General features: G+C 53.0%; 2 protein-coding genes across 2 annotated transcripts in view; one reads left to right on the top strand and one right to left on the bottom strand.

Annotated features, from left to right (window-relative positions):
• The first annotated feature begins 7 nt into the window (after positions 1-7).
• On the top strand, positions 8-13,639 carry XYLT2 (xylosyltransferase 2). Its single transcript, XM_084748977.1, has 11 exons — positions 8-239; positions 6,527-7,019; positions 7,249-7,424; positions 7,689-7,891; positions 8,313-8,393; positions 8,579-8,795; positions 8,883-9,059; positions 9,273-9,535; positions 9,818-10,013; positions 10,565-10,898; positions 12,551-13,639. Exons 1-11 carry the CDS (start codon positions 105-107, stop codon positions 12,871-12,873), a joined length of 2,598 nt encoding a protein of 865 aa, XP_084605103.1. The 5' UTR covers positions 8-104; the 3' UTR covers positions 12,874-13,639.
• A 4,827-nt stretch (positions 13,640-18,466) lies between these two features.
• MRPL27 (mitochondrial ribosomal protein L27) overlaps positions 18,467-23,284 on the bottom strand; it is a 6,291-nt gene continuing 1,473 nt past the window's right edge. The window contains exons 2-4 of the mRNA XM_084749003.1: positions 21,576-21,701; positions 21,131-21,198; positions 18,467-18,943 (exon numbers count right to left, since the gene is read on the bottom strand). Of these exons, the coding sequence (XP_084605129.1) occupies positions 18,737-18,943; positions 21,131-21,198; positions 21,576-21,701 (401 nt within the window). The 3' untranslated portion in view covers positions 18,467-18,736. The remainder of the gene's footprint in view (positions 18,944-21,130; positions 21,199-21,575; positions 21,702-23,284) is intronic.

The raw sequence follows: 23,284 nt of genomic DNA, 5'->3' as shown, positions 1-23,284 counted from the left end.
GCCTCTCTGGGCGGAGTGTGGAGGGGTTTTCGTCTCCGCGCCGGTGCGCAAGCCCGCGGCCGGTTTGCAGGGCCGGACGCGCGCCCCGCGTCCGGGGCAGGAAGATGGTGGCGAGCGCGCGGGTGCAGAAGCTGGTGCGGCGCTACAAGCTGGCGATCGCCACCGCGCTGGCCATCCTGCTGCTGCAGGGCCTGGTGGTGTGGAGCTTCAGCGGCCTGGAGGAAGACGAGCCGGGCGAGGTGCTCCGACGGCCGTGCGGGCGGGCAGGCCGGGCGCGGGGGCGCGCGGGGTCCTGGCGGGGCTGCGGGCGGCCCCGGCCAGGCAAGTGGGGCACGGGCCGCGTGCATGCAGGGTGCAGGCAGCCTACTGGAGCCCGGCCTCCGGCCCCCAGTGCTCCCTTCCCAGAAAGAAGGGCCTGGCTGGCTGCGTGCAGGAGCGGTGCGTGACCCGGAGGCCGGGGCGGCTGGCGGACTGGGGGCCACGGAGGGAAGAGCGGGTCATGGTGGGGTGGTCTCCGTCCCAGGAAGCGATGAAGGTCAGGCACGGGGATCGGGGTTGGGAGGAGCGGCTGGGCCCCAGTCTGCTCGGAGGTGGGGAGCCTCAGGCCAAACTTTCTGAAGTTGGGAGGGGGCGGGGGTGTACGCGCCGTGGGCGGAGGAGTGGGGGCAGAGGGGACCCCGGGCACCCGTGTTCGGCTGCGCCTGAGAAGCAGCGACTGGTGGTGAAGTGGAGCTCGGGGGATGGAATTATGGCCTGTGACAAAGTGTATACCCGGAGTAGAGTGAACAGGAGTGACCCCAAGGGAAAAACACTGAAGTGTCCTCTAGGCGTGGCTTTCTCAGCTAGGGAAGAACCCGGTAGATCTTTAGGAGGGGATAGAATAGAAGGTGATCTGTTGAGTTGGCCTTAGGCCATCAGAGGAGGAGGGAGCCATCTCTGGCTAATGGAACAGCAGCTGTGAGCCCCAGACCCTGACCCCAGGCGTTTTCTTAATCTTAACTGGTGCCTTTAGTTACAGGCTCAGGTACACCTTCCTGGTAGTGTGGTTTGGAGGGGTCCAGTGGGGTCTAGGTCCGTTCTGGAAAGGTGGAGAGGATTAGCCAAATCAAAGCCTTAAGCAACGGCCAGAGGTCAGGGACTCTTGCTTCTGTCCCCTTGTCCGGTGTTTCCAAGGCTTTGGGGCTTTAGCTTAGCAGGGTGAAGGCGTGAAGCCTGGGAGCCTTTCTGCCCTGCACCTGGTGAACGCCAAAGACCTGGTGGGGAGACTGGGAGAATTGATCGGCTGGGAAAAGAGAGGAGAGAGTTTCAGTCAGATGTTTGGGCAACTAGGACATCTCAGATGGAGTGGGCCGGCAGAGGCGGGTGGGTGGCCCTCTGACCCTGGTCTTTGTGAGGGGGCAGGCTGCTGACGACTGGGGGAGGAGCGTGCCAGAGAATCTGAGTCTTCTCAGAAGTAGATGGCCCAGTGGCTGGTGGTTTGAATCTTTAAATGGGCTGAGCCCCCTGCTGCTCTGCCCACAGCCAGGGCTGGAAAACTGGTGAGGTGAGAGAATTTGGGGTCTCCTCCACCCAGCACACACACACACACACACACACACACACACACACACACACACACACACACCTGGCTAAAGCTGAGAAAGGAATTCTAGATGAGAGTGGAGAAAGATCCCCGGTGTCCTAAATATTGTGGCGTTCTGGCAGCCACCTCCTCAGACTGGAGTTGTGAAAGAGCACAGTATAATGCTTTAGGAAGTTAGCAGGCAAGTGAGACCTTGTCCTGGTTCTGCTATCAAGTAGACCACCTCCAGTCACCACTTCTGTTGGGGTAGTAGCCGCACCGATTTTGGGGGGTGGGGCTGGTGGTGGTGACGATGAAAACAGTGAAGTGGAACAGCACCTGTGAATACGTGCAGGAATTCTCCACACCTGCTAAGCTGTCAGAACATGATACATTGTCTCAGCATTGCATCATGGGACATACATTCATTCATTCACCCAGTCCAGTCAGTCAGTCAGTCAGGACCAGCTGAGTCCTCACCTATGAGGAGGCACTGAGCTCATACTGGGAACACAGAAATAAAGAATAGATGAGGTCCTGGCCTACAGGGGCAGGCAGTCTGTCAGGAGAGGCAGCCAAGGGAAGCTAGAACAAGGGGTCTGGCTCAGTTCAGGAGGCTGGGGAAGGGCTTCCTTCAGGAAGAGGTGGGCAGGGGTGTCTGAGCAGACGGTTCTCTGGAGAGTGGGCCGAACTGGGGAATCCTTAGGGAATGGATAGAGGGGGGGGGCACTTTCCCCAAAGATGGTTCCATCCCTTATGGCCAGAGAGACCACAGGCAGGGACTTGAGTGCGTTTTACTGTAAGTGCAGTGGGAAAGCTCTGCAACAGAGGGCAGTGAGCAGTTAAGGAAAGCACTCTGCTGCCTGTGGAGGGGTGAGAGTGGACACCTGGGATGATCACTAACCCCCAAAGGGCTACTTGATTGTATTCAAAGCTTTCACAAATATCCTTTCACCGCTTGTTTTAAATGCAGTCCAAGAAGTCTTGAGGGGGCGGGGCGGTGTGGGCAGGGCCTGGGAGGGGTGGAGCATTTCTGTGTTCGCTGTCTTTGTGGCTCAGGGAGGATTCAAGGAGTTAGGAAGTGGCAGAGAACTTTCTTTGTCTCCTTGCCAAGGAGGAGGGGGCCTCTGAGACCAGAGGGGCATCCAGCCAGAGAACCGCCCTGATCTCAGAGGCTATTGAGGGCAGCCTGTCAGGAGACATAGCTTTAGGCTCTGGGACCTAGCTGAGAGGAGCTGGCTACCCAGCGGGGCCTGTTTCCTTATTGCTGTCTTCTGGTCCCTAGACTCCTTTGGGATTTATCCTTCTCAGGGTCAGCCAGCTCCCTGCTGCAGTGCGGGCCACCAACGTGCCTGGTTCCTCCCACATCCTGTCCCCGACCACAGCCAGCCTGGCTCTGTGCCCTCTTGCCCTACACTTCTGACCAGCTTCCTGATGCACTGGTACAGGCATTGAACCCTAGGACTCATACCTCTTTGCCATCACTACCCACCTAATATTGGGGGGGGGGCGTCTTCTTGAGTGTACAGTGTGGCTGGTCAGGTGCCACTATTCTGTAGGTTGGTCAGCCCGGGCTGCCCTCCCCAACATGGGTGTGGCAGAGAGTCTCCTGACCACTCTCCAGTGTCTCAGAAAAAGAGGGACACCCCTACTCTTACTGGGTACCTCTGAAGGCACCAGAAAGCCATCTGGGTGCTAAACACGAGACCTGGGTACTGTGGGGTACGGATAGAACTGTTGCTTGAAGGTGGCGCCCAGATTCCTCCTGTGTTCCTATGGAAAAAGGGCAGGGGGAGCCTAACACTGGACTCCACCTGGAGTCCGCCATGCTTGACAGCCTGACTCTGGGCCTCATGCTGATGATTTCTATCTCAGTCCCCAGTAATAACGGAAAGATGGCAACCTTTGTGAAGACCATACCTACACAAGACCTTTACAGTCATTCATTTGAGCATTAGTCAACTGCTTATCATAGTGACACACTCTTCTGGACTCTGGGAAGATGCCCATGAACAAACAAGCTAAACACCCGCTAGCGGTGTTGACAGCCATGTGCAGGGCAGACCGAAGGGCATGAAATAAATTCTGGTTAGGATGGCGGAAGAGAGTATCACACTTCTTAAGAAAATATGTTACTGTATTATGTATGGATATGTGAATTTGGTGGGTACACTTGGGCCTTGGCATGCATATGGAGGCCAGAGGGCAGTTCGTGGGAGTCATTTCTCTCCTTTCACCACCTGAGCCGCACAGATCCAACTCAGGTGGTCAGACTTGGCAGTAAGTGCCTTTACCTGCTGAGCCTTCTTCTTGGCCCAAGATCATCATATCTGGGGAAAGTAGAACAGAGGCTGAGGAAGGCTAGAGTCTGCACGGCAGGCCTGGCTGAGAAACACCACCTGAGCAAAGAGTTGAAGAGGCAAGGGATGAGCTATGGGATGTCCAGAGAGCGCCCCCGGACTGAGGGCATAGCCAACACAGAACCAGGCATGCCAGGAGGAGTAGAAAGACACTGCATAGGCCGTGGGGTCAGGGGCAGGGTGGTGGGAGGGATAGCTAAGAGGAGAGGCCACTGGCCATCTGGTCGTGGGGATGTAAGTTCTAAAAGGAGGGGCTGGAGAGATTGCTCAGCAGTTAAGAGCACCTGGCTGCTTTTCCAGAAAACTGGGGTTTCAATTCCCAGCACCCACATAGCTATCTGTATCTCATAACTGTCTATCTCCAATCCCAAGGGAATCTGATACCCTCTTCTGGCCTCTGCTGTGCATTGCACATCTGTGGTGCACAGACATATATGCAGATAAAAACATCCATACACAAAATAATAATAAATAAATAAAATGTTTAAAGAAAAGTTCTACAAGGGAGCCGGGTGTGGTGGCGCATGCCCTTAATCCCAGCACTCATGAGGCAGAGGCAGTTAGATCTCTATGAGTTCGAGGCCAGCCTGGTCTACAAAGCGAGTCCAGGACAGTCAGGGCTACACAGAGAAACTTTGTCTCAAAAATCCAAAAAGTTCTAACAGGAACACTGGTGGCTGTGATGAGAAGAGACTACAAGGGACACAAGTATAAGCCAGGGCATCACGGGATCCAGGCTGAGGGAAGTGGGGAGACAGCGAGATTCTGTGTGTTTTCATGCATTTACAACAGGTTGTATTTGGAGTATAAGGGAAAGAAAGAGAGGAATCAGAGCTGAGTCCAGGGCGTGGGGCTGGAGCCCAGGGCTAGAGCTCTTGCTTAGCATCCTGAGGCTCTTTACCTCATCATCAGTGCCACCCATCCCCTCCAAAGGGAAAATCGGAATTTGCACTGCAAAAGATTGCCCTCTCACAGAGATGTGAAGGCTGAAGGAGGGGGAGGGGAGGGGAGGATTGTAGCCATTTGCACTTGGAGTTCTGAGGTCGTTAAGTTCCCAAAGAAGGTGGCAAGGAGGCTATTTGTTTCAAGGGAACTTCCCAGACCAGAGACATAAATCTGGGATATGGATGGTATAAGGCTGGCCCACAGTGAGTGAGAGACTGAATGGGCTCACCAGGAAACAAAGGCTGGAGCCTAAAGACAGGCCCCAGCATCTGCCTTGGGAGCCAGGAGACTGACGTGGAGTGGCAGCAGGTGGGAGGACCCAAGTACCTCCCGCAAGCCATGCAGGAAGGGTGATTATAGAGAGATAGCACTTGAGCAAGCGTGAAGAACAAGAGCGCAGAGTGCAAGAGGCAGGGCACTGACAGGATGAAGGAAGGAAAGGGACGACCAGGAGAGATGGCCTCTCCCACTACAGTGTCAGCGTTGATGTCTCATTTGATCCTCACTCTCAGAGCTGAGGGACCATGGTCAGAGAGGGTCAGTGGCTGCTGGCGAGGTAGCAGAGCTGGCCAGAGGACTCAGGGAGCACCCCTTGCGTCTTCTGTCCCTCGTGTGCCAGCTCTTCCATCCATCAGCCATAGTTTCTAGAGGCTCGGAGCTCAGTGCACCCCAATGGTTGTCCACGTGGGGACTTGAGCTGATCTTAAAGGATAGGTGGGCTAAGTGAAGAAGAGAAGTGGGGAACATGGAGGAGGGTAAGTTGAGCTAGACAGGGAGTTTGGGGCATCAGGCAGCATGGAGGGCTTCTGAGTCCCCTTGAGAGATCCTGTCACAAGTGCAGAGGTTGGCAGCCTCCAGCTGTGGACCTAGCCCTGGACCTCAGGTTTCTAGCCAGGGACTGATTGCTGTTGTGATTGCTGGCCCACAGGCGGTCCTGGGGTAGGAGAGCCCATTAAGCTGACCACACCTCAGGGCTGCTTTGGAGGGGGGCTATGGAGCTTCCTGCCCCTCTTTGGGCTTGCTTGTCACGTGTACTTTGTACCTGAAGCCTTCTTCTGCCAGCGCCTGCCTGGGTCCTCTTATTCACGGGATGCCTTCAGCACAGCACCTTGCCTCAGCTTCCTGGGAGTCCCAGCCAACATTAGCGTCTCAGGCTTCGTTTCTCCTCCTCTCTCCTGAGCTACTGCCCTGTTGTAGCCTCAGTTTTCCCACATGAAAAGCTTTAGTGCAACCGATGCAGGTGGAGGTTAACGCCACGCCCTCCCAGCCAGTCCCTGGTAGGAAGCGTAGGTCTCATCAGGGGCACTCCTGCGTCCTCTGTAGGGTCCAGACACTCTTCTCTTAGAGAAGGCATGGATGGAGATGTATGTTGAAAGAGAAAGCGGTACGAGCCGTGAGCAGGAAAAGGAAGTCCAGTGTCATGTGATCTGAGATCTGGAGGGGGCATGTGAGGTGCGATGGAGTGAGATGGAAAGGATAGAAGCTACTACCTCAGCCAGCTGGCCCTGGCACGTCACTGTTTGTATAGAACTATTTAGCGAGTAGGACTTTTCTAGCTAGAGGGTTGAAAGGAGCTTCTAGACTTCAAGGTAACCTTGGCCAAGGTGGAACTTGCGGAAGGGAAGGAGGTGACTAACCAAGATCTGCTTGCCTTTTACAGAAAGGAAGGCAGAGGAAGCCACGACCACTAGACCCTGGCGAGGGCTCCAAAGACACGGACAGCTCCGCAGGGCGTAGGGGCAGCGCTGGTAGAAGGCATGGGCGCTGGCGGGGCCGTGCTGAGAGCCCAGGTGTGCCTGTGGCCAAGGTGGTGCGGGCAGTAACCAGCCGGCAAAGAGCCAGCCGACGGGTGCCCCCTGCCCCACCTCCAGAGGCCCCAGGCCGACAGAACCTGAGCGGAGCAGCAGCCGGAGAAGCACTGATAGGGGCCGGTGGCTTCCCGCAACATGGAGACACAGGGAGTGTGGAAGGTGCCCCTCAGCCCACGGACAACAACTTCACTCCGAAGTGTGAGATTCTGGGCAAGGATGCGCTGTCAGCACTGGCCCGGGCCAGCACCAAGCAGTGCCAACAGGAGATCGCCAATGTGGTGTGCCTGCACCAAGCTGGGAGTCTCATGCCCAAGACTGTGCCCCGGCACTGCCAGTTGGCTGGTAAGGGATTAGGGTACTCTGGTCCTTCCCAGAAATGGGCGGGAGGTGATATGGCCCAGATTTTCATGCTACTTTCCCAGTTGGCCCTCCTTGTCCAAAGTTGTGTTAAATGTACCAGTTGGCAGAGGGGGGAGCCGGGACTAGGGCTCCACATCTAGGCTTCTTCTGTTAGGAGACAAGCAGGCAGCCTTTTCCCCATCTCACTAATGTCCCTGTCCACCCCACTCAGGCAAGATAAGCCCTGGCATCCAATGGGAAGAGATTCGGGCCCAGCCGCCTGTTGGTGGGCCTCCAGTCCGCATCGCCTACATGCTGGTGGTTCATGGCCGTGCTATCCGCCAGCTGAAGCGTCTTCTCAAGGCTGTCTACCATGAACAGCACTTCTTCTATATCCATGTGGACAAGGTACTGTGAGCCCGGAAGCCCTCAGAGAATCTGGCTGAACAAATCAGAGGCTGAAGGTTGTAAACAGGTAGCCTAGAAGGTTGGCTAGATACCCGGAGAAGGCAAGCTGAGGTCCAGAATGGCCACGTATAAGGTGGCCTTTTAGGAGCCGGAGTCCTGCCATGTGCTCTCTCCTGTCTGTGTCTCTTGTGCTGTGTCCTCACGTGGGTGGGGGCTACAACCACAGTGCCCACCTCCATCTACTGAGCATCCCTTCTCCCTCAGCGTTCCAACTACCTGTACCGGGAGGTGGTGGAGCTGGCCCAGCACTATGGTAATGTGCGGGTGACGCCTTGGCGAATGGTCACCATCTGGGGCGGGGCCAGCCTTCTGAGGATGTACCTGCGGAGCATGAAGGACCTGCTGGAAATTCCTGGGTGGACCTGGGACTTCTTCATCAACCTGAGTGCCACCGACTATCCAACCAGGTGTGGGGATGGGTGGGAATGGAGGTCCCACCTGTGACGTCAGGGCCGGTGGGTCCATTTTGTCTGCCACGTCTCAGTCTAAGGTCTCCAATGGCCTAGATATGGCCCATTGGCCCCAGGCATGGGTTGGGGTATGAAGCTGGTAAAAGGTGGTTCTGATGACTGGGAATGATAAGAAATGGAGAAGAAAAGCCAGATGCTTTTGCCTGCAGTGCTAGGTCAGATAGAAAAAGTAGAGGAAGGATGGGGTCTTCTTTGGGTCCTTCAGGTACCATTGCCCCAGAGCATCAGACAACGGTCAGCACATGTCTAATAGCGTCTAATAGGAACGTCCAAGAAATGAAGGTCATTCATGCTAGAGGGCATCTGCTCTGGGACAGAGACGGAGCAACCTGCTGCACACGTTCCCTTCCCTCACCAGGACCAACGAGGAGCTGGTAGCATTCTTATCCAAGAACCGGGACAAGAATTTCCTCAAGTCACATGGGCGAGACAATTCCAGGTGAGAAGGGTAAGGAAGGAAGTCTCACACGGCGATGCCTCCCACACAAGGGCACCTGATGGCCCCTGCTGGGCTGTACAGCCCTTAAACCAGTCACAGGTGAAGGCACACTGGTCGCCAGGTGGAAAGAAGGCTTGGGCTCCACTCTGTGGCATCTTCAGTCGTGGCCTTTCTGCCTCCTTCAGGTTCATCAAGAAGCAAGGCCTGGACCGGCTTTTCCATGAGTGTGATTCCCACATGTGGCGCCTGGGTGAACGGCAGATCCCCGGAGGCATCGTGGTGGATGGCGGCTCTGACTGGTTCGTGCTGACACGCAGCTTTGTGGAATACGTGGTGTATACAGATGACCCCCTTGTGGCTCAGCTTCGCCAGTTCTATACCTATACATTGCTTCCAGCCGAGGTGGGTGACTGGATAGGCACAAAGTCCAGGGAGGGCAATGGTTGAGTGGCCCATGGTTCACCCTTCACCCTCTTCCGCCATCTGCAGTCATTCTTCCACACAGTGCTGGAGAACAGCCCGGCCTGTGAGAGCCTTGTGGACAACAACTTGCGGGTCACCAACTGGAACCGTAAGCTGGGCTGCAAATGCCAGTACAAGCACATCGTGGACTGGTGTGGCTGCTCCCCCAACGACTTCAAGCCACAGGACTTCCTGCGGCTTCAGGTGCTCTCCCTTGGCCCCAAGAAGCCTGCACTCCATAAGCTTTCTGTGTCTGAAAGGCAGGGTGGGTTTCCACCTGGAGCAGCCCCCTTGGGTCTGGGCAGCAGCAGCAGGTGAAGTCAAGGAGCCCAACGTAGACAGTGTTGAGAGGGGAAGCCCCTGCTGTGTTCTGGGGTTTGCAGGTGCCCTTCATCTTCTTTGTCTCTTCCTCCCCAGCAAGTCTCCAGACCCACCTTCTTTGCCCGGAAGTTTGAGTCAACTGTGAACCAGGAAGTCCTGGAAATTTTGGACTTCCACCTGTATGGCAGCTACCCACCCAGCACACCAGCCCTCAAAGCCTACTGGGAGAACACCTATGACGTGGCTGATGGCCCTACTGGACTCAGTGATGTCCTACTCACCGCTTATACAGCCTTTGCCCGTCTCAGCCTTCATCACGCCGTCACTGCTGTACCCCCACCGGCCACTGCACTCTGTAGGTGAGACTCTCTCTTCTGACATAGAGCAGGCTTTTAGCATATGGTGCCTTAGGTGGAGGAGATCAGAGACAACCCATGCCCAGAGTCCCCAGTCTTAGGCAGGAGAGAAAAAAAAAAATTAAAAGAGGTAAAGAAGGCAAGAGCCAGCCAGGACCATGTGGGGCGTGTGAGATTTGGGGCTGAAGAAATGCCTGGGGCTCCCCAGCGCCCCTTCCCTGGGACTCCAGGTGGTATCAGGTGTGCTGATGGCATCTCCCTTTCTCCCTGCCGAAACCTTCCTAGGTTTGAGCCCAGGGGGTTGCCATCCAGCGTGCACCTGTATTTCTATGACGACCATTTCCAGGGCTACCTGGTGACGCAGGCGGTGCAGCCCTCAGCCCAGGGGCCAGCAGAGACACTTGAGATGTGGCTGATGCCCCAGAGGTCGCTGAAGCTGTTGGGGCACAGTGACCAGGCCAGCCGGCTCCAGAGTCTGGAGGTGGGACAGGTCCTCCCCCTTGCTTTCTCCTGACCCCCAGCAAGACGCGGGGAGTGGGAAGAGAGGGACAGACACCAAGGGAGGGGTAAGGACTCCATCAGACCTTTATGGGCGGGGCTCTCTGGGCTCTGCTTTCCAAATAATGGCAACCTCGGTAATGCCACACACATACGTCTACGTCACCCTCACAGGCATACACTGAGGGGCCCTCTCAGATGACGTAGGGAGCAGGGACGGAGCTGTCGGTTCTAATCTCCTAAAGTGCAAAGATAGTCCAGATGAGCTTTGGGTGTCCTTTCCTGTAGGCTCTGGCTTTGTGGGGGCGGGGGGGGGTGTCTGCCTTTATGGGCCCCACGATCACAGAACAGTTTGGCAGCCTAGAATAAACCTCAGAGCTGGGAGAGATATTTCAATTCTAGACTCACCCCTTCAGTTTGGGGATGGGGAAACTGAGGCCCTGAAAGAAGCAGTGACTAGCCTGAGGTCGTGGCATGAGAGCAGATGAAAAGACCTTCTTCCAGGCTTCTACCCAGCTGCCTCCCTCCCTACAGGTTGGCACTGAGTGGGACCCGAAAGAACGTCTCTTCCGGAACTTTGGGGGCTTGCTGGGACCACTGGATGAGCCTGTAGCCATGCAGCGCTGGGCCCGGGGCCCCAACCTTACAGCCACAGTGGTCTGGATTGACCCAACCTATGTCGTGGCCACATCATATGACATCACGGTAGATGCGGACACTGAAGTCACGCAGTACAAGCCTCCACTGAGCCGGCCACTGAGGCCAGGAGCCTGGACTGTTCGATTGCTTCAGTTCTGGGAACCCATGGGTGAGACCCGCTTCCTCGTGCTGCCATTGACCTTCAACCGCAAACTACCTCTCAGGAAAGGTAAGGATGCATGTAGTACCCGAACGATGCCCATTTAACTCGGATGGAGCAGGATTTTCCAGGGTTCTGACCCAGGGCTGAGTGGACAAGCGAGGTAAGCAGGGCTCTGGTTTTCCATCCCTGCAATGTGGTAGCGGGAAAAGGGAAGCCTGGGAGTCACGCAGACCGCAGTCTGGAATGTGGCTCTGCCTTTATAACTGGGCCCTGAGCTTTGAGAATAATTACTCAGCTTTTTCATTTGTTAGGTAAGGACAGCATCACTGTGGGAGACTCCTAGGTGGCTGGGACAAAAGTCACTCAAGTTAGATTCAGCAAAATCAGAAAATACTGCCTCAGGTCTCACCGGGGACCAGGGGTGCTGTATTCTTCTAAGGGTATCTTGTCCCTTGCCATGTCCTGCCCCTGATGCTCCTCCACATAGGCTCTAGTGCAGCACAGCCAGATTAGGGCCTTGAGACCCTCAAGCCCCACATAGCTTGGGATGGCCAGATTCATGTGGCCCTCTGGTGACTCGGCTGAGGCTAAGGGGACAGGCTGTGGGCATCTGGAAGCTGAAGTCTCCTCCTGCAGCATCATCACTGAGATGAGTGCTGGCTAAGAGTGGTGATGGTTGGTGTCCCATGGGTAGCTGTCTCCTTTCCGCACTGCACCTTACCACAAGAAGGCGGGGAAGAGCAGGCATAACCTACAGAGATAAGTATGAGGGGCTGGGGCAGATGTGGCGCAGGCAAACCACTTCCCCATCGGCTGAAGGAGGCAGCAGCAGGCTCAGCAGGCAGACCTGAGACTAGACCTCAAAAGACAAAAGGTAGAACATGTTCTGCGCCAGCTGACGATGTGGCGTGAGAGGACAGAGTGGAGGGGAGTAAGGTACAGGAGGTGGTGGGAAGGAAGCTGGCAAGGCAAGCCAGCCCAATGGAGAGAACAGGCTGCCAAGAGGTCTGGGGGCTACTGTGGTAGTCAAGAAGGGGCGTGGATGATACAGCCAGAGCGCTGTCTTACTTCCTAAGGTGCCTTGTTCAACATAATTCTAAAGTGAGGGAAGGGGGTTGGGGGATTGAGCTTAGTAAAGCCCTGGGTTCTGACCTCAGCTTTAAAAAAAAAAAATGGAGCTGGGCAGTGGTGGCCCATGCTTTAGTCCCAGCATTCAGGGAGGCAGAGGCAGATGGATCACTGTGAGATCGAGGCCAGCGTGGTCTACAAAGTGAGTCCAGGACAGCCAAGGCTACACAGAGAAACCCTGTCTCCAAACTCTGCCCCCTTCCCCTCCCCCCCCCCCAAAAATCCTAACATTGGGAATTTAGAATTACACTTTCTAATTTTGCTAATTTCTTTACTGAGACACTGTTACAATGGAGCCCAGGCTACCTGGAACTCACTGTATAGCCCGTTCTGGCTTTGAACTCTTGCAGTCCCCTTGCCTCCCATTTGTTAAGAGTTACAAGTGTGAGTCACCGCGACAGTTACCACTAGGGTTTATACAGCTGATGATTTTATAGGCACAGAAAATCCCTTGGATTAGCCCCAGTCCGCTCTGTAAATGAGACCCCATGGTAAGGTGAGGGTGGGAACTGCTGTGTTCAGCCCTGACTCCTGAGGTCTGGCCTCCATGGGACAAGGGGCATGCTTAACTGCTTGTTCTCTGTCCCCAGATGATGCCAGCTGGCTGCATGCGGGACCACCCCACAACGAATACATGGAACAGAGTTTTCAGGGCCTAAGTGGCATCCTGAACCTGCCTCAGCCAGAGGCCCTGGAGGAGGCTGCCCGGAGGCACACAGAGCTCACGGGACCTGCCCTTGAGGCCTGGACGGATGGGGAGTTGAGCAGTTTCTGGTCTGTCGCAGGATTGTGTGCCATAGGCCCTTCTGCTTGTCCTTCCCTGGAGCTCTGCAGACTGACCAGCTGGAGCTCTCTGTCTCCTGACCCCAAATCAGAGCTGGGGCCTGTCAAAGCTGATGGGCGACTCAGGTAGCAGGGCCCCAGCTGGCACAACCCGGTGGAACCGGGGGAATTGCACCTTACAGACAGCGGAGGGACACCTCTCCCACAGGCAAGAACCGGAGGCCCAGGCAGTGTGCCTGTTTGAGCCATCAGGAACGTGCACTGAGGGCAAGGAAAGTGGTGCAGTGTTCACTACTGCTAATGGCTCTGCAAGGGACCAGAGGTCCACCGCAACCACAAGGAGTCTCTTCCTCTGCCCTTCTCTAGTTTGTACTTTTTTTAAAAAAAAATGTAAAGCGAGTGGCAGAGGGAGGAAGATGTGCAATAGGGCTCAGAGCAGGCCCAGGAAGTGGGCCATAGCCATGGGGAGCATCACAGAGCACATCTGCTGCTGCACCCTCCAGAGCCTCCATCCCCAGCCTGGGCCTGTGCAGCTCACAGCTGAGGCTCTTAGGTGCCTGCCCCGCTGCTCCAGGCCTGGAGACCAAGTGACCTGGGAAGGGGGGGGGGGGCTACTGTGAAGCCATGAGATGGCCTCTCCCTCTGGTAGCCAGGGGACCCTAGAGCAGGGGTGGGGCTGGCTCTCAGGCTTTCCAGCACACCCTGCCCTAGAAAATGCAGGGCACCAGGGCCTGCTGAAATCCATGCAGGGTCCCAGGTGTGCCCTGGAGGAGGAGGCAGCCCCGCTGGCATCGCAGGGAGACTGTCAGAGTGCTCAGAGGAGTCGCGCATCGTGCCTGAAGCTCAGTGTGAAGTCTGAAATATGCAACAGAGGAAATATATCTCTATCTCTCCAAGCTGAATGTCCTCATTTGCTTTCTACTGCTATGATAAAGACCGTGACTGACACATGGGGAGGGAAGGGTTTATTTCACCTTACAGCTTACAGTCCTTCATAAAGGGAAGCCAGGTCAGGAATTTGGAAGCAGGCACTAAACACAGGCCACGGGAAGATGTTTATGGGCTTCTTCCCTAGGTTCATGATCTTTCTTATGCCCCCCCCCCCAGGACCACCTGCCCAGGACTTAACGACCCACAGTGGTGGGACCTTCCCACATCAGTCATTAATGGAGGCATTCTCTGCTGAGGTGCCTACTTCCCAGATGATCCTGGCTTGGGTCAAACTGACAAATTAGCCAGCACACTGAAGCTCCACGTTTTCTCCTGCATATGAGGAAATTGTGGCTGATCCCTGGGCTTTCTAGAAGTCTTGGCTGGTTCTTGGATAGCCTTGAAATAGTAACAGTCCCTGCAGCGGGAGCAGTTGAAAATCCACCCAGAAGCCAGACAGCTTTCAGGTGTAGCCTTCTTTCTTCGAGAAAATGGGCCCTGGGAGGCTTAGATTCCTATTCGCTACCCAGCAGGCCAGCGCCAGCATCGGTGGCATTTAGCTCTAAACCACCCCACCTGGCACTCTACCGCCACCACTGGGCCAGGATGCCTTAGGGGCCTTTAGCATAACAAGCCAGAGCTTCATCTTTCTTCCTACACAAGCCCTGCCTTTGTAGCCTGCTCAGTAACAGTTATTGTTGTTATAGCCTACTGTTTGGTTCTGTAGTTTGTCCCTTTATGGCCAGGGGCAGGGACTGAACCACTGCCATAGGACCCGAGGGAATGGCCAAGTTACTTGCTTTACCTTTTTCGAACTCTATGCCTTCCCACGTGATTCTCCGCCGGTTGCCATTAAGGGCGCAGCATTAGTTCTTAATGCCTCACATAATGTGGGAGTCCGAATGGAGGTTTCTGGACCTCTAAAATCACTTCATCAGCAGCCACACTGGGCAAAGCTCAGCTTAGCTTAGCTGCCCAGGCTGCAGCATTTTCCTAGTTGCCAGAAGAGAGTGCAGCAGCAGGTGGGTAGTTGGCAGCTGGTACTTCCAACCTTCAGGTAGCAAGTTTGCAAAAAGACTGAGAGCCGAGGAAGTATGAGCTCAGAGACAAAGCTCCGGACTGTGGGGCGCTCTCCAGAGAGGGTGGAGGCCTCCAGCGCCACTGGGCTATTCTCACAGGGTGTGGCTGGCCAGTCAGGAAGTGCTAAGGGCAGAAGCACATAGAGAATGGTTTGTCTGACTCCCACTTGAATGAATATTTGATGCTATATTCTAACTTTATTATTTTGGTTTTTCTTTCTTTTCTTCTTCTTCTTCGTTTTTTGTTTGTTTTGTTTTGTTTTGTTTTTTGAGACAGGGTTTCTCTGTGTAGCCTTGGCTGGCTGTCCTAGACTCACTGTAGACCAGGCTGGCCTCGAACTCACAAAGATCACCTGCCTCTGCCTCCCAAGTGCTGGGATTAAAGGCATGTGCCATCACACCCGGCATTTAATTTGATCTTTCAAGATAGCCCTGGCCTCAAACTCAAGAGATCTGCCTGCGTCTACCTCCCAAGTATTGGGATTAAAGGTGTGCATCAACACCACCTGGAGGGCTTTTTAAAATATGAGTGCTTTGTTTGCATGTTTGTCTGCCCACCAGAAAAGGGCATCAGATCCCATTACAGATGGTTATGAGCCACCATGTGGTTGCTGGCAATTGAACTCAGGACCTTTGGAAAAGTAGGCAGTGCCTTTTAATCACTAAGCCATCTCTCCACCTCTCCCTGGCATTTTGTTTTAATATCAACTCTGTCCAGTACAGAAAATTACCAATTGGATTCAGCCTGAGGCCCAGGCAGTAAATCAAGCTTTCAAGGTGCTCTGCATCCTAGAGCCCACAGCTAGGACCAATTAACCAACACAGTAGTCCTCAAGAGCATTGGGCTTTTTAAAAGATACGTGTGTATATATGTGTTGGGGGGCTCCATACACCAATGTGCACACATGTGTAGGTCAGAGGACAATGCCCGATATCCCTATCAGTTTCTGCCCTGTCCTTTGAGACAAGATCTCTTACTGAACCTAGAGCTTGGAGTTTTTTCAGCTGGGCTGGCCAGCCCACAAGCCTCAGAGATCCTTCTGTCTGGCTGACCAAATTGGGGTTACAGGTGCACAAAGCTGCTTTAGGCTTGCTGGCCAAAGGGCCCTGTTGTTGTTGTTTTGCTTTTTTTTTTTTTTTGCTTAACAGGCAAATATTCCTTAGGGAAGGGGCCTTTGAGATCTGCTGAGCAATGCATCCCCTAGCCCAGGTTCCCTCCAGCTCAGAGCAGCAGTAGGAAGAGATTACAACATCCTGGCCAGGCCCCTCCCCGACCACTGGTAAGCAATGAAGACAGAGGTCCCTTCCTAGCTCCAGGGAGGAAAGCAGGAGCAGGTTTTTTCCTGTGGGCAGGAGGAGGCAACTCCAGCACTTCCAGGCCCCTACTTAGGGACAGGACACCACACAGCAGCTATGGAGGGAGCAAAATGCATTTGAGCTGTAGTCCTAAGCTCTCAACTCCCAACTCGGCACCAGATCCAGGATGGAGGGGTGACAACAGATCGTACTGTTCAGATTGACCTTCCGAAGGCCATCAGAGCTGACAGAGGGGCAGAAGGAGCCAGGGGCCAGAGAGGAATGGACTGTCTTCCTCACCTAAGTGTTTCCCAGACATGCTGAGGGCCTGGACTTAGCAGAACAGGAATGGCCAGGTGTATACTAGGACAGTGTTAGGACTCTGCTCTCTTGCAGGCTAACCTTGTATCCCAGGCTTGCCTTGGATCCTGAGCCTTAGCTCCTCCCTAACTCTGTACCGTGGGCCACCTGCAGAGGTCCAGCCAGAGAAATGAGTAGACGTGCAGGTGAGGTTCCTTGTACTTGTCTGATGTGGCTGGAACGCAGTGGAGGGAAAGGTGTCAGAGGCTTGTAGAGGCAGGAACACTGTGCCCTGGGCCATAGCCTCATCAGCCAGACAGCAAGGGAAGCTGGGTAACAGTGGTGCGTGACTCCCTTGCTCCCAGTGTTTTTCTTGGCCATAATGGTGTCCCCAGACAGAGCCTGCATGAGGCTGCCCAGGATCCATCTAAACCCTGTGGCAGTCAGTCTGTGTGCCCAACGGTTTGACAAAACAACCAGGGCACATTTCCTCAGCTGACTGCACAATACTTGGGGTCCTGAACCATCCAGCCCTCTAAGCCATGGGTGCCCTGTAGAACTCAGCTTTTCCCATATTACCCTTACACGGTGTCTGCTTAGTCCCCATTGGGCAGGACAAGGAAAAGGCTACAAAGTCCCCGGTACTTAAAAGCCCCACTTTGCATCTGTGGACAGACCCCCGGCCAGGAAGGCCTAGAAGGGACAGGCAACGGGTGTCTAGAAGGGGTGGCACTGAAGCAACAGTGTAAAAGGTGTGTACATACATGGGGGAAGACAAAGAGATGGCTAAAACCTTTGCCCTCTTAATTCTTTCAACTGCCGCCAGGCTATGAGAGGCCTCAGGACACTGCCTGCACTCCCACTCCACCATGGCTTGCTTATCACTCAGGAAGTGGCCACCCATCCTGCCCCTTTCCATCTCTTAAGGGACCTGGAAAGGACAGCTTTGATTCTCTTGAGCCAGGCCTAACTGTCCTCCGACCCCTACCCCTGTAGGCCCTGGACTTTACACTTCCTTCTCTGGGGCTGCAGCCACTAGCACCCGTCTCTAGCTGTCAAAGTGACCATCCTACCTGCTGTGATTTCCTTCCTGGCCCTCTTCTGGAGGCCAGACCTCTGAAGTTTAGGCTGGGCTGATAGAGGCCTGCCAGGGCCCTCCCTGAGTACCCCAAAACCAGACTCTTTGCTGCTGTTTCTAGTTTGAAATACATCAAGAACCAGAAGATAATGTGGGCCCAGTGTATCTGGTGGGCTAGAAGAAGCTGACTGCAATCTAACTTGCCTCACCATTGGAAGGAATCTTCTCTTCCAGGGCAGGAGGGACATGGCTGAGCCTACTGTCCCACAAGCTTCTGCTTTGACCCTGCAGAGGCACTGTATGAGGACAGCTGCCACGTTGCCATCTCTTAGGTTGTTGCTGGCTCCCTCTATCTGTGGCAGCAGGTGAACCACAGGGTTAGCTGCTCCTGCTAACCCCACCCCACAAACACACACACCTCCAGGGCCAGGCCCCTGGACTTTTCAGAGACATGGCCAAGGAGGAAGCACCGACGACACTCTAGAGCAGTGGTTCTCAACCTTCCTAACGCTGTTACCCTTTAATATAGTTCCTCATGTTGTGGTAACCCCCAACCATAAAATTATTTTGTTGCTACTTCGTAACTATGTAAAAGGTGTGTAATCATACCTTTTGGGGTATGATTCATAATATACAAATCTGTTCTGAATCATAATATACAAATCTGATATGCAGGATGGTCTTGGGTGACCCCCGTGAAAGTCATTCAACCCCTGAAGGGTTGAGAACCACCGCTCTAGAGCGTACGCCGTCTTTACTCCCTCTGAGGGATAGTGCTAATGAAATCTTAACACCGGGCCCTTCCTCAGCTCCTCGCTCTGGTCGGTGTCTTCTCTCCTTTCCTGCAGTGTCCATGCACAAGCATGGCTGGAACCAGGGCAGAAGCAGCCCCATTCGGAGTTTGTCTCCAAATGGCAGATGCAGGGCTCCAGCTAGCTTTATTTATTTATTTATTTATTTATTTATTTATTTATTTATTTATTTATAGTTTTTCAAGACAGGGTTTCTCTGTGTAGCCTTGGCTGTCCTGGCCAGCTAGCTTTATTTATTTATTTATTTATTTATTTATTTATTTATAGTTTTTCAAGACAGGGTTTCTCTGTGCAGCCTTGGCTGTCCTGGCCAGCTAGCTTTATTGTTGCTCGTGCCACACAGAGTTTCCAGCAGTCACAGCACAAAGACTCCTGCAGAGTCACCATCCAGCAGGCCTCTTCTGTGGAGACCTTGTCCTCACCCTGACCCTTGACCTCCGCTCTCACTTGCTCCTGTGACCTGGGCTCCATCCTCCATCCAGTAGTCTCTGCAGGCCTTCAAAGCATGGCCACCAGTTTGAAGGTGCCCTCAGGCTTGGCAGGAACCACGTGGACAAAAGTCTTGTAGAGCACAGCACCCTTGGGAAGACTGGTGACCAGATCCACAGCCTCCGAGTTTTTGGGATTGGGCACGTAGACCTCTTTGGTGTAGCGGACTATCCCTTCTTCCAGGGCGTAGAGACACTTGTTCTTCCCAAGCCCCACCTGCAACACAGACCAGGTCAGCTTTAAGGAGACAGGAGGTCCACCCCGAGGCCTCAGGCCACAGGCCAGGTTTCTTGTCAGAGTGAAGCCTGGAGCAGAAGGGCGGGCTCTGAGAGGTCTCTCCCAGGTTTCTCTTTTCCACTGCTTGGCAGTTCTTTGCCTCTGCTCCTTCACCAACTCCATAAGAGGAGGGAAAAGCAAAGAATCCCAGATACCGGCAACAGCAGTAATGTCAACACAGCTCATCAGAAGCTACAGCTGACAGGTCCTCAAGCCGGGATCACCAAGGGGCCACAGATCATTGCTCCTGACAGCATGCTCTGTTTACACTTTAAAGTTTAGGCTCCATGGAGCATAAGGATCAAGGTAGTATGGGCACTGCATAGGCTAGTAAAATAACAGTGACACAGAGTGCTTCCACAGTGAGCAGTCACAGCGGAGTCCTGAGGTGAAGTGCTGCTTCACACCTTTACACAAATAACTCATTTCTTACCTGGTGCATTAGATAGATGTATTTCCAGGCCCATATTTCTTCTTTCCTTCCTTCCTTTCCTTTCTCTCTTTCTCTCTTTCTTTCTTTCTGTTTTAGACAGGGTTTCTCTGTGTACCCTTGGCTGTCCTAGACTCACTTTGTAGACCAGGCTGGTCTACAAACTCACAGAGATCCACCTGCCTCTGCCTCCCAAGTGCTGGGATTAAAGGTGTGTGCTACCACACCCTGGGCCAAGCCCCATTTTTTCAGATGATAATACAAAGTGTTTTAGTAAGTAGTATATTTAATATAGATTTTAAATTTGCTTTTTTTTTTTAAACAACTTCAAAATAGATATACAGCAAAATTCAAGGGGCTGGAGAGATGAGTCAGTGGCTAGAAACACTTTCTGTTCTTCGAGAGAATCCAAGTTGGGTTCCAGCACCAACATGGCAGCTCACAATTACTAAAACTCCAGCTCCTGACAATCCAACACTCATTTCTGGCCTCTTGGGACAGCCACAGCCACAGGAATACAGATCTCTCTCTCTCTCCATTTATTTATTTATTATGTATACAGTGCTCTATCTGCATGTACACCCACAGGCAAGAGGGCACCAGATCTCATTATAGATGGTTATGAGCCACCATGTGGTTGCTGGGAATTGAACTCAGGACCTTTGGAAGAGCAGCCAGTGCTTCTACTGTTATTATTTTAGTAAGGAATTCAATGTCTTTTTTTGGTAGGAGGTAGGGTGAGAGTTGGGTGGGAGACAGTGTCTCACTACATAGTCCTGGCTGGACTCCATCTCAGTATGTTGACTGGGCTGGCCTTGATCTCAAAGATCTGCCTGCCTCTGACTTCTGAGTGCTGGGTTGAAGGTATGCATTACCATGCTTGCCTTTGACGTTTACAGTTTTTATTGTATGTATATAGATGTTTTGCCTGGATGCACGTCTGTGTACCACTTGCATGCCTGCTACCACCAAGAACAGAAGAGGATGTCAGATCCCGTAGAACTGGAGTGATGTATTTGTGAACTATCATGTGTGCTAGGAACTGAACCCAGGTGCTCACTGCTGAGCCTTCTCCTAACCCTTTTGATTTTGGGGTGGGTTGGGGGTGTTGGTCTAGACAGGGTTTCTCTGTATAGCCCGGACTCTCCTGGAACTTGCTCTGTAGACCAGGCTGGCCTCGAACTTACAGTGATCCACCTGCCCTTGCCTACCAAGTACTAGGGTTAAAGGCATGTGCCACCACACCCAGCTGGAAAAGTATTTATTGAATCTGATTCTAGTAGAATAAAAGTATTTCTTCCTTTTGAGTCATAAAAAGGGAAGATGTCTATTAAAATTATAAATTGATAAAAATACTGCAAAACCTGTATCAGTAAGAAGTACACCACTTTTAGAAGATAAGTGTACTTTAAGCATATTATTTCTAGGTCCTCAGGCAGCTGCAGATGCCTCATATGCCATTTTATAGAACCCACGTTCATTTTCTATAGAAGAGAAAAATGAGACCCAGGGTGTACTATGATCTAACCCTAACAAATTTCACTTTAACTAGGATTCCACTCCTCTTTGAGCCTCTGGCATTTCAGCCATAGAGTAGAGATGACACCCACCTCACAGGGATGGGCTAAGGGCACAAGCCATGGGCATGAAAAGGCTGCCCCAGGAAAGAAAAGGGCAGAGGACAGAGAGCAACTCACATGGGCACCTGGGTGCCATCTAAACTGACGCTGAGTCCCAAGGATGTTGCCAGCGTGAACGTAGTGACCTAAAAGAGAAGTCCACAGGTGAGCCGACTCTGCCCCAGTGTTCACAGAAGCACAGCAAGATGCTAAGAAATCGTGACAGCCCAAGGGTCGCCACCATCACCCAAGCCTGCTTCTGGAAAACACCTCCAAGATGGTCTTAGATAAACAGTGTCTCACCCCTACCCAGCAGCCTCTTCTTTGGTTACACAGCTAAAACTAGAATTCACTGGGGCCCCCTACACCTCCCTAGATCTCACCTACCCCCTTGATGTGGAGCCAAGTGCTATGGTAAACTGTGGAGAGTACAGGGCAAGGCAGTTGAGTGACAGCTCCCCTAAGAAAGGGCAGGGCAGCACCTTAGGATGCAGCTGGAATAGAAATGAAGGCACACCCTCACCTTCCATTTTCTTGATGCCATAGTGTTTGCCTCGTGATTTGCCACCAAGGTTCTTAGAGCTGCCGCCTGTCTTCTTGGATGCGTATCTGACAGCAAGAGCTGCAGGTGCCGTGGGGCTCAGGAGGGCTGTCAGTACAGAGAAAGCAAAAGCACTGTTCAGAGAGGCTCCCAACTAAGATGCACTTTCTTTGCCTCTGTGGACCATTTGCTAAGCTGAGAAGTAGCAAGGGAAATGAGAAAAATGAAAGATGCATGAAGGGAACAGAAATGCTAAGTGTGTGGTGTTTAGAGAATGCGTGGGCAGGGAGCAATTCATCCCTGGTATTGGCTCAGAGGTAAGCGTGTGTGTGTGTGTGTGTGTGTGTGTGTGTGTGTGTGTGTGTGTGTGTGTGTGTGTGTGTGTGTGTGTGTGTGTCAGTCAGTCAGGGAGAGCAGGTAGTGGGCATAAATAGGGAAATAAAATAAACATGTGTTTTGGCTCCTGACACATTTAGTCCAGCTGAGCAGAAACAGACAGCATGGAAACAGATAAAGTGGACACCAGAGAGCTGCCTGCTTCAAAGACTCACAGTCTCATGCCCACGGGAAGGGACAGGCCATGGGCATGCAAGGAGGCCTCTTACGGCTTTCTTAGCTATTCATTCACCCACTGAACGCCAGTCAGGGCAGCCCGTCAGAGGGTGGCTCCCACGGGCAGCTGGCTATTTCAGAACAGTCCTTTCTTCCCAGAGCCCATAAGCAGATGTCCAACCAAGATCAGCATTAATCTGACCTCTCTACTCATCCCGAAGTGCTCCAAAACGGTTACTTTAAATGGGAAAATGATGTGGGAGGAGGAGTTGAAGGGGGTAGAGATGGTCAAACTACACTGTATATATCAATAAGGTTCTTAAGAAACAAATGAAAATACATTTAAAGAAGAACATTATCTAAAATGCACTCTAACGGGGCTAGAGAGATGGCTCAGGGGCTAACAGCACTGGCTGTGCTTGCAGAGGGGTCAATTCAACTTCTAGCCCTCGTGTAATGGTTCACAGGCATCTGTGACTCCAGTTCCAGGGGATCCAATGGCCTTTTCTGATCTCTGTTGGTACCAAGTAAATGGAGTGGTGCACATACATACACACAGGCCAACATTCATATGTATAAAATAAAGTCAGGCTATCATGGGCAGTTAGGGTCTGTTTTTAGGTCTCTAGACAAAGGTATAGGATCATGGCAGCATATTTAGAGACACTTTATGGGTGTTTGGAGCATAAGCTCATAGCACCGGCTTCTTAAATTCTTAGGAAAACAGTAGCTGGGGTACAAGACTAGAGATGAGAGAACTTGCAGAGCAGGCTGGACACGGTGGCCCAGGGACATCTGTGATCCCAGAACTTAAGACACAGAGGCAGAGGCAGAGACAGAGGCGGGAGTGGTGGCGCACACCTTTAATCCCAGCACTCGGGAGGCAGAGGCAGGTGGATCGCTGTGAGTTCAGGGCCAGCCTGGTCTACAAAGTGAGTCTGGGACAGCCAAGGATACACAGAGAAAACCTGTCTCAAAACAAAAACAAAAAGCAGAGGCAGGGATACATAGTGAGAACCCGTCTCAAACACACACACATACACACACACACACACACACACACACCATGCAAAAGCACAAACAAAAGCCACAAAGAACTTACATAGACATGTTAAAGTCCAGCAACGGAATCTTCTAAC

Source organism: Acomys minous (genome assembly GCF_964271855.1).
Source record: "Acomys minous genome assembly, chromosome: 12".
NCBI lineage: Eukaryota > Metazoa > Chordata > Mammalia > Rodentia > Muridae > Acomys > Acomys minous.
Note: the sequence above shows the minus strand (reverse complement) of the source record. Positions and strands in the feature narration are given on the sequence as shown.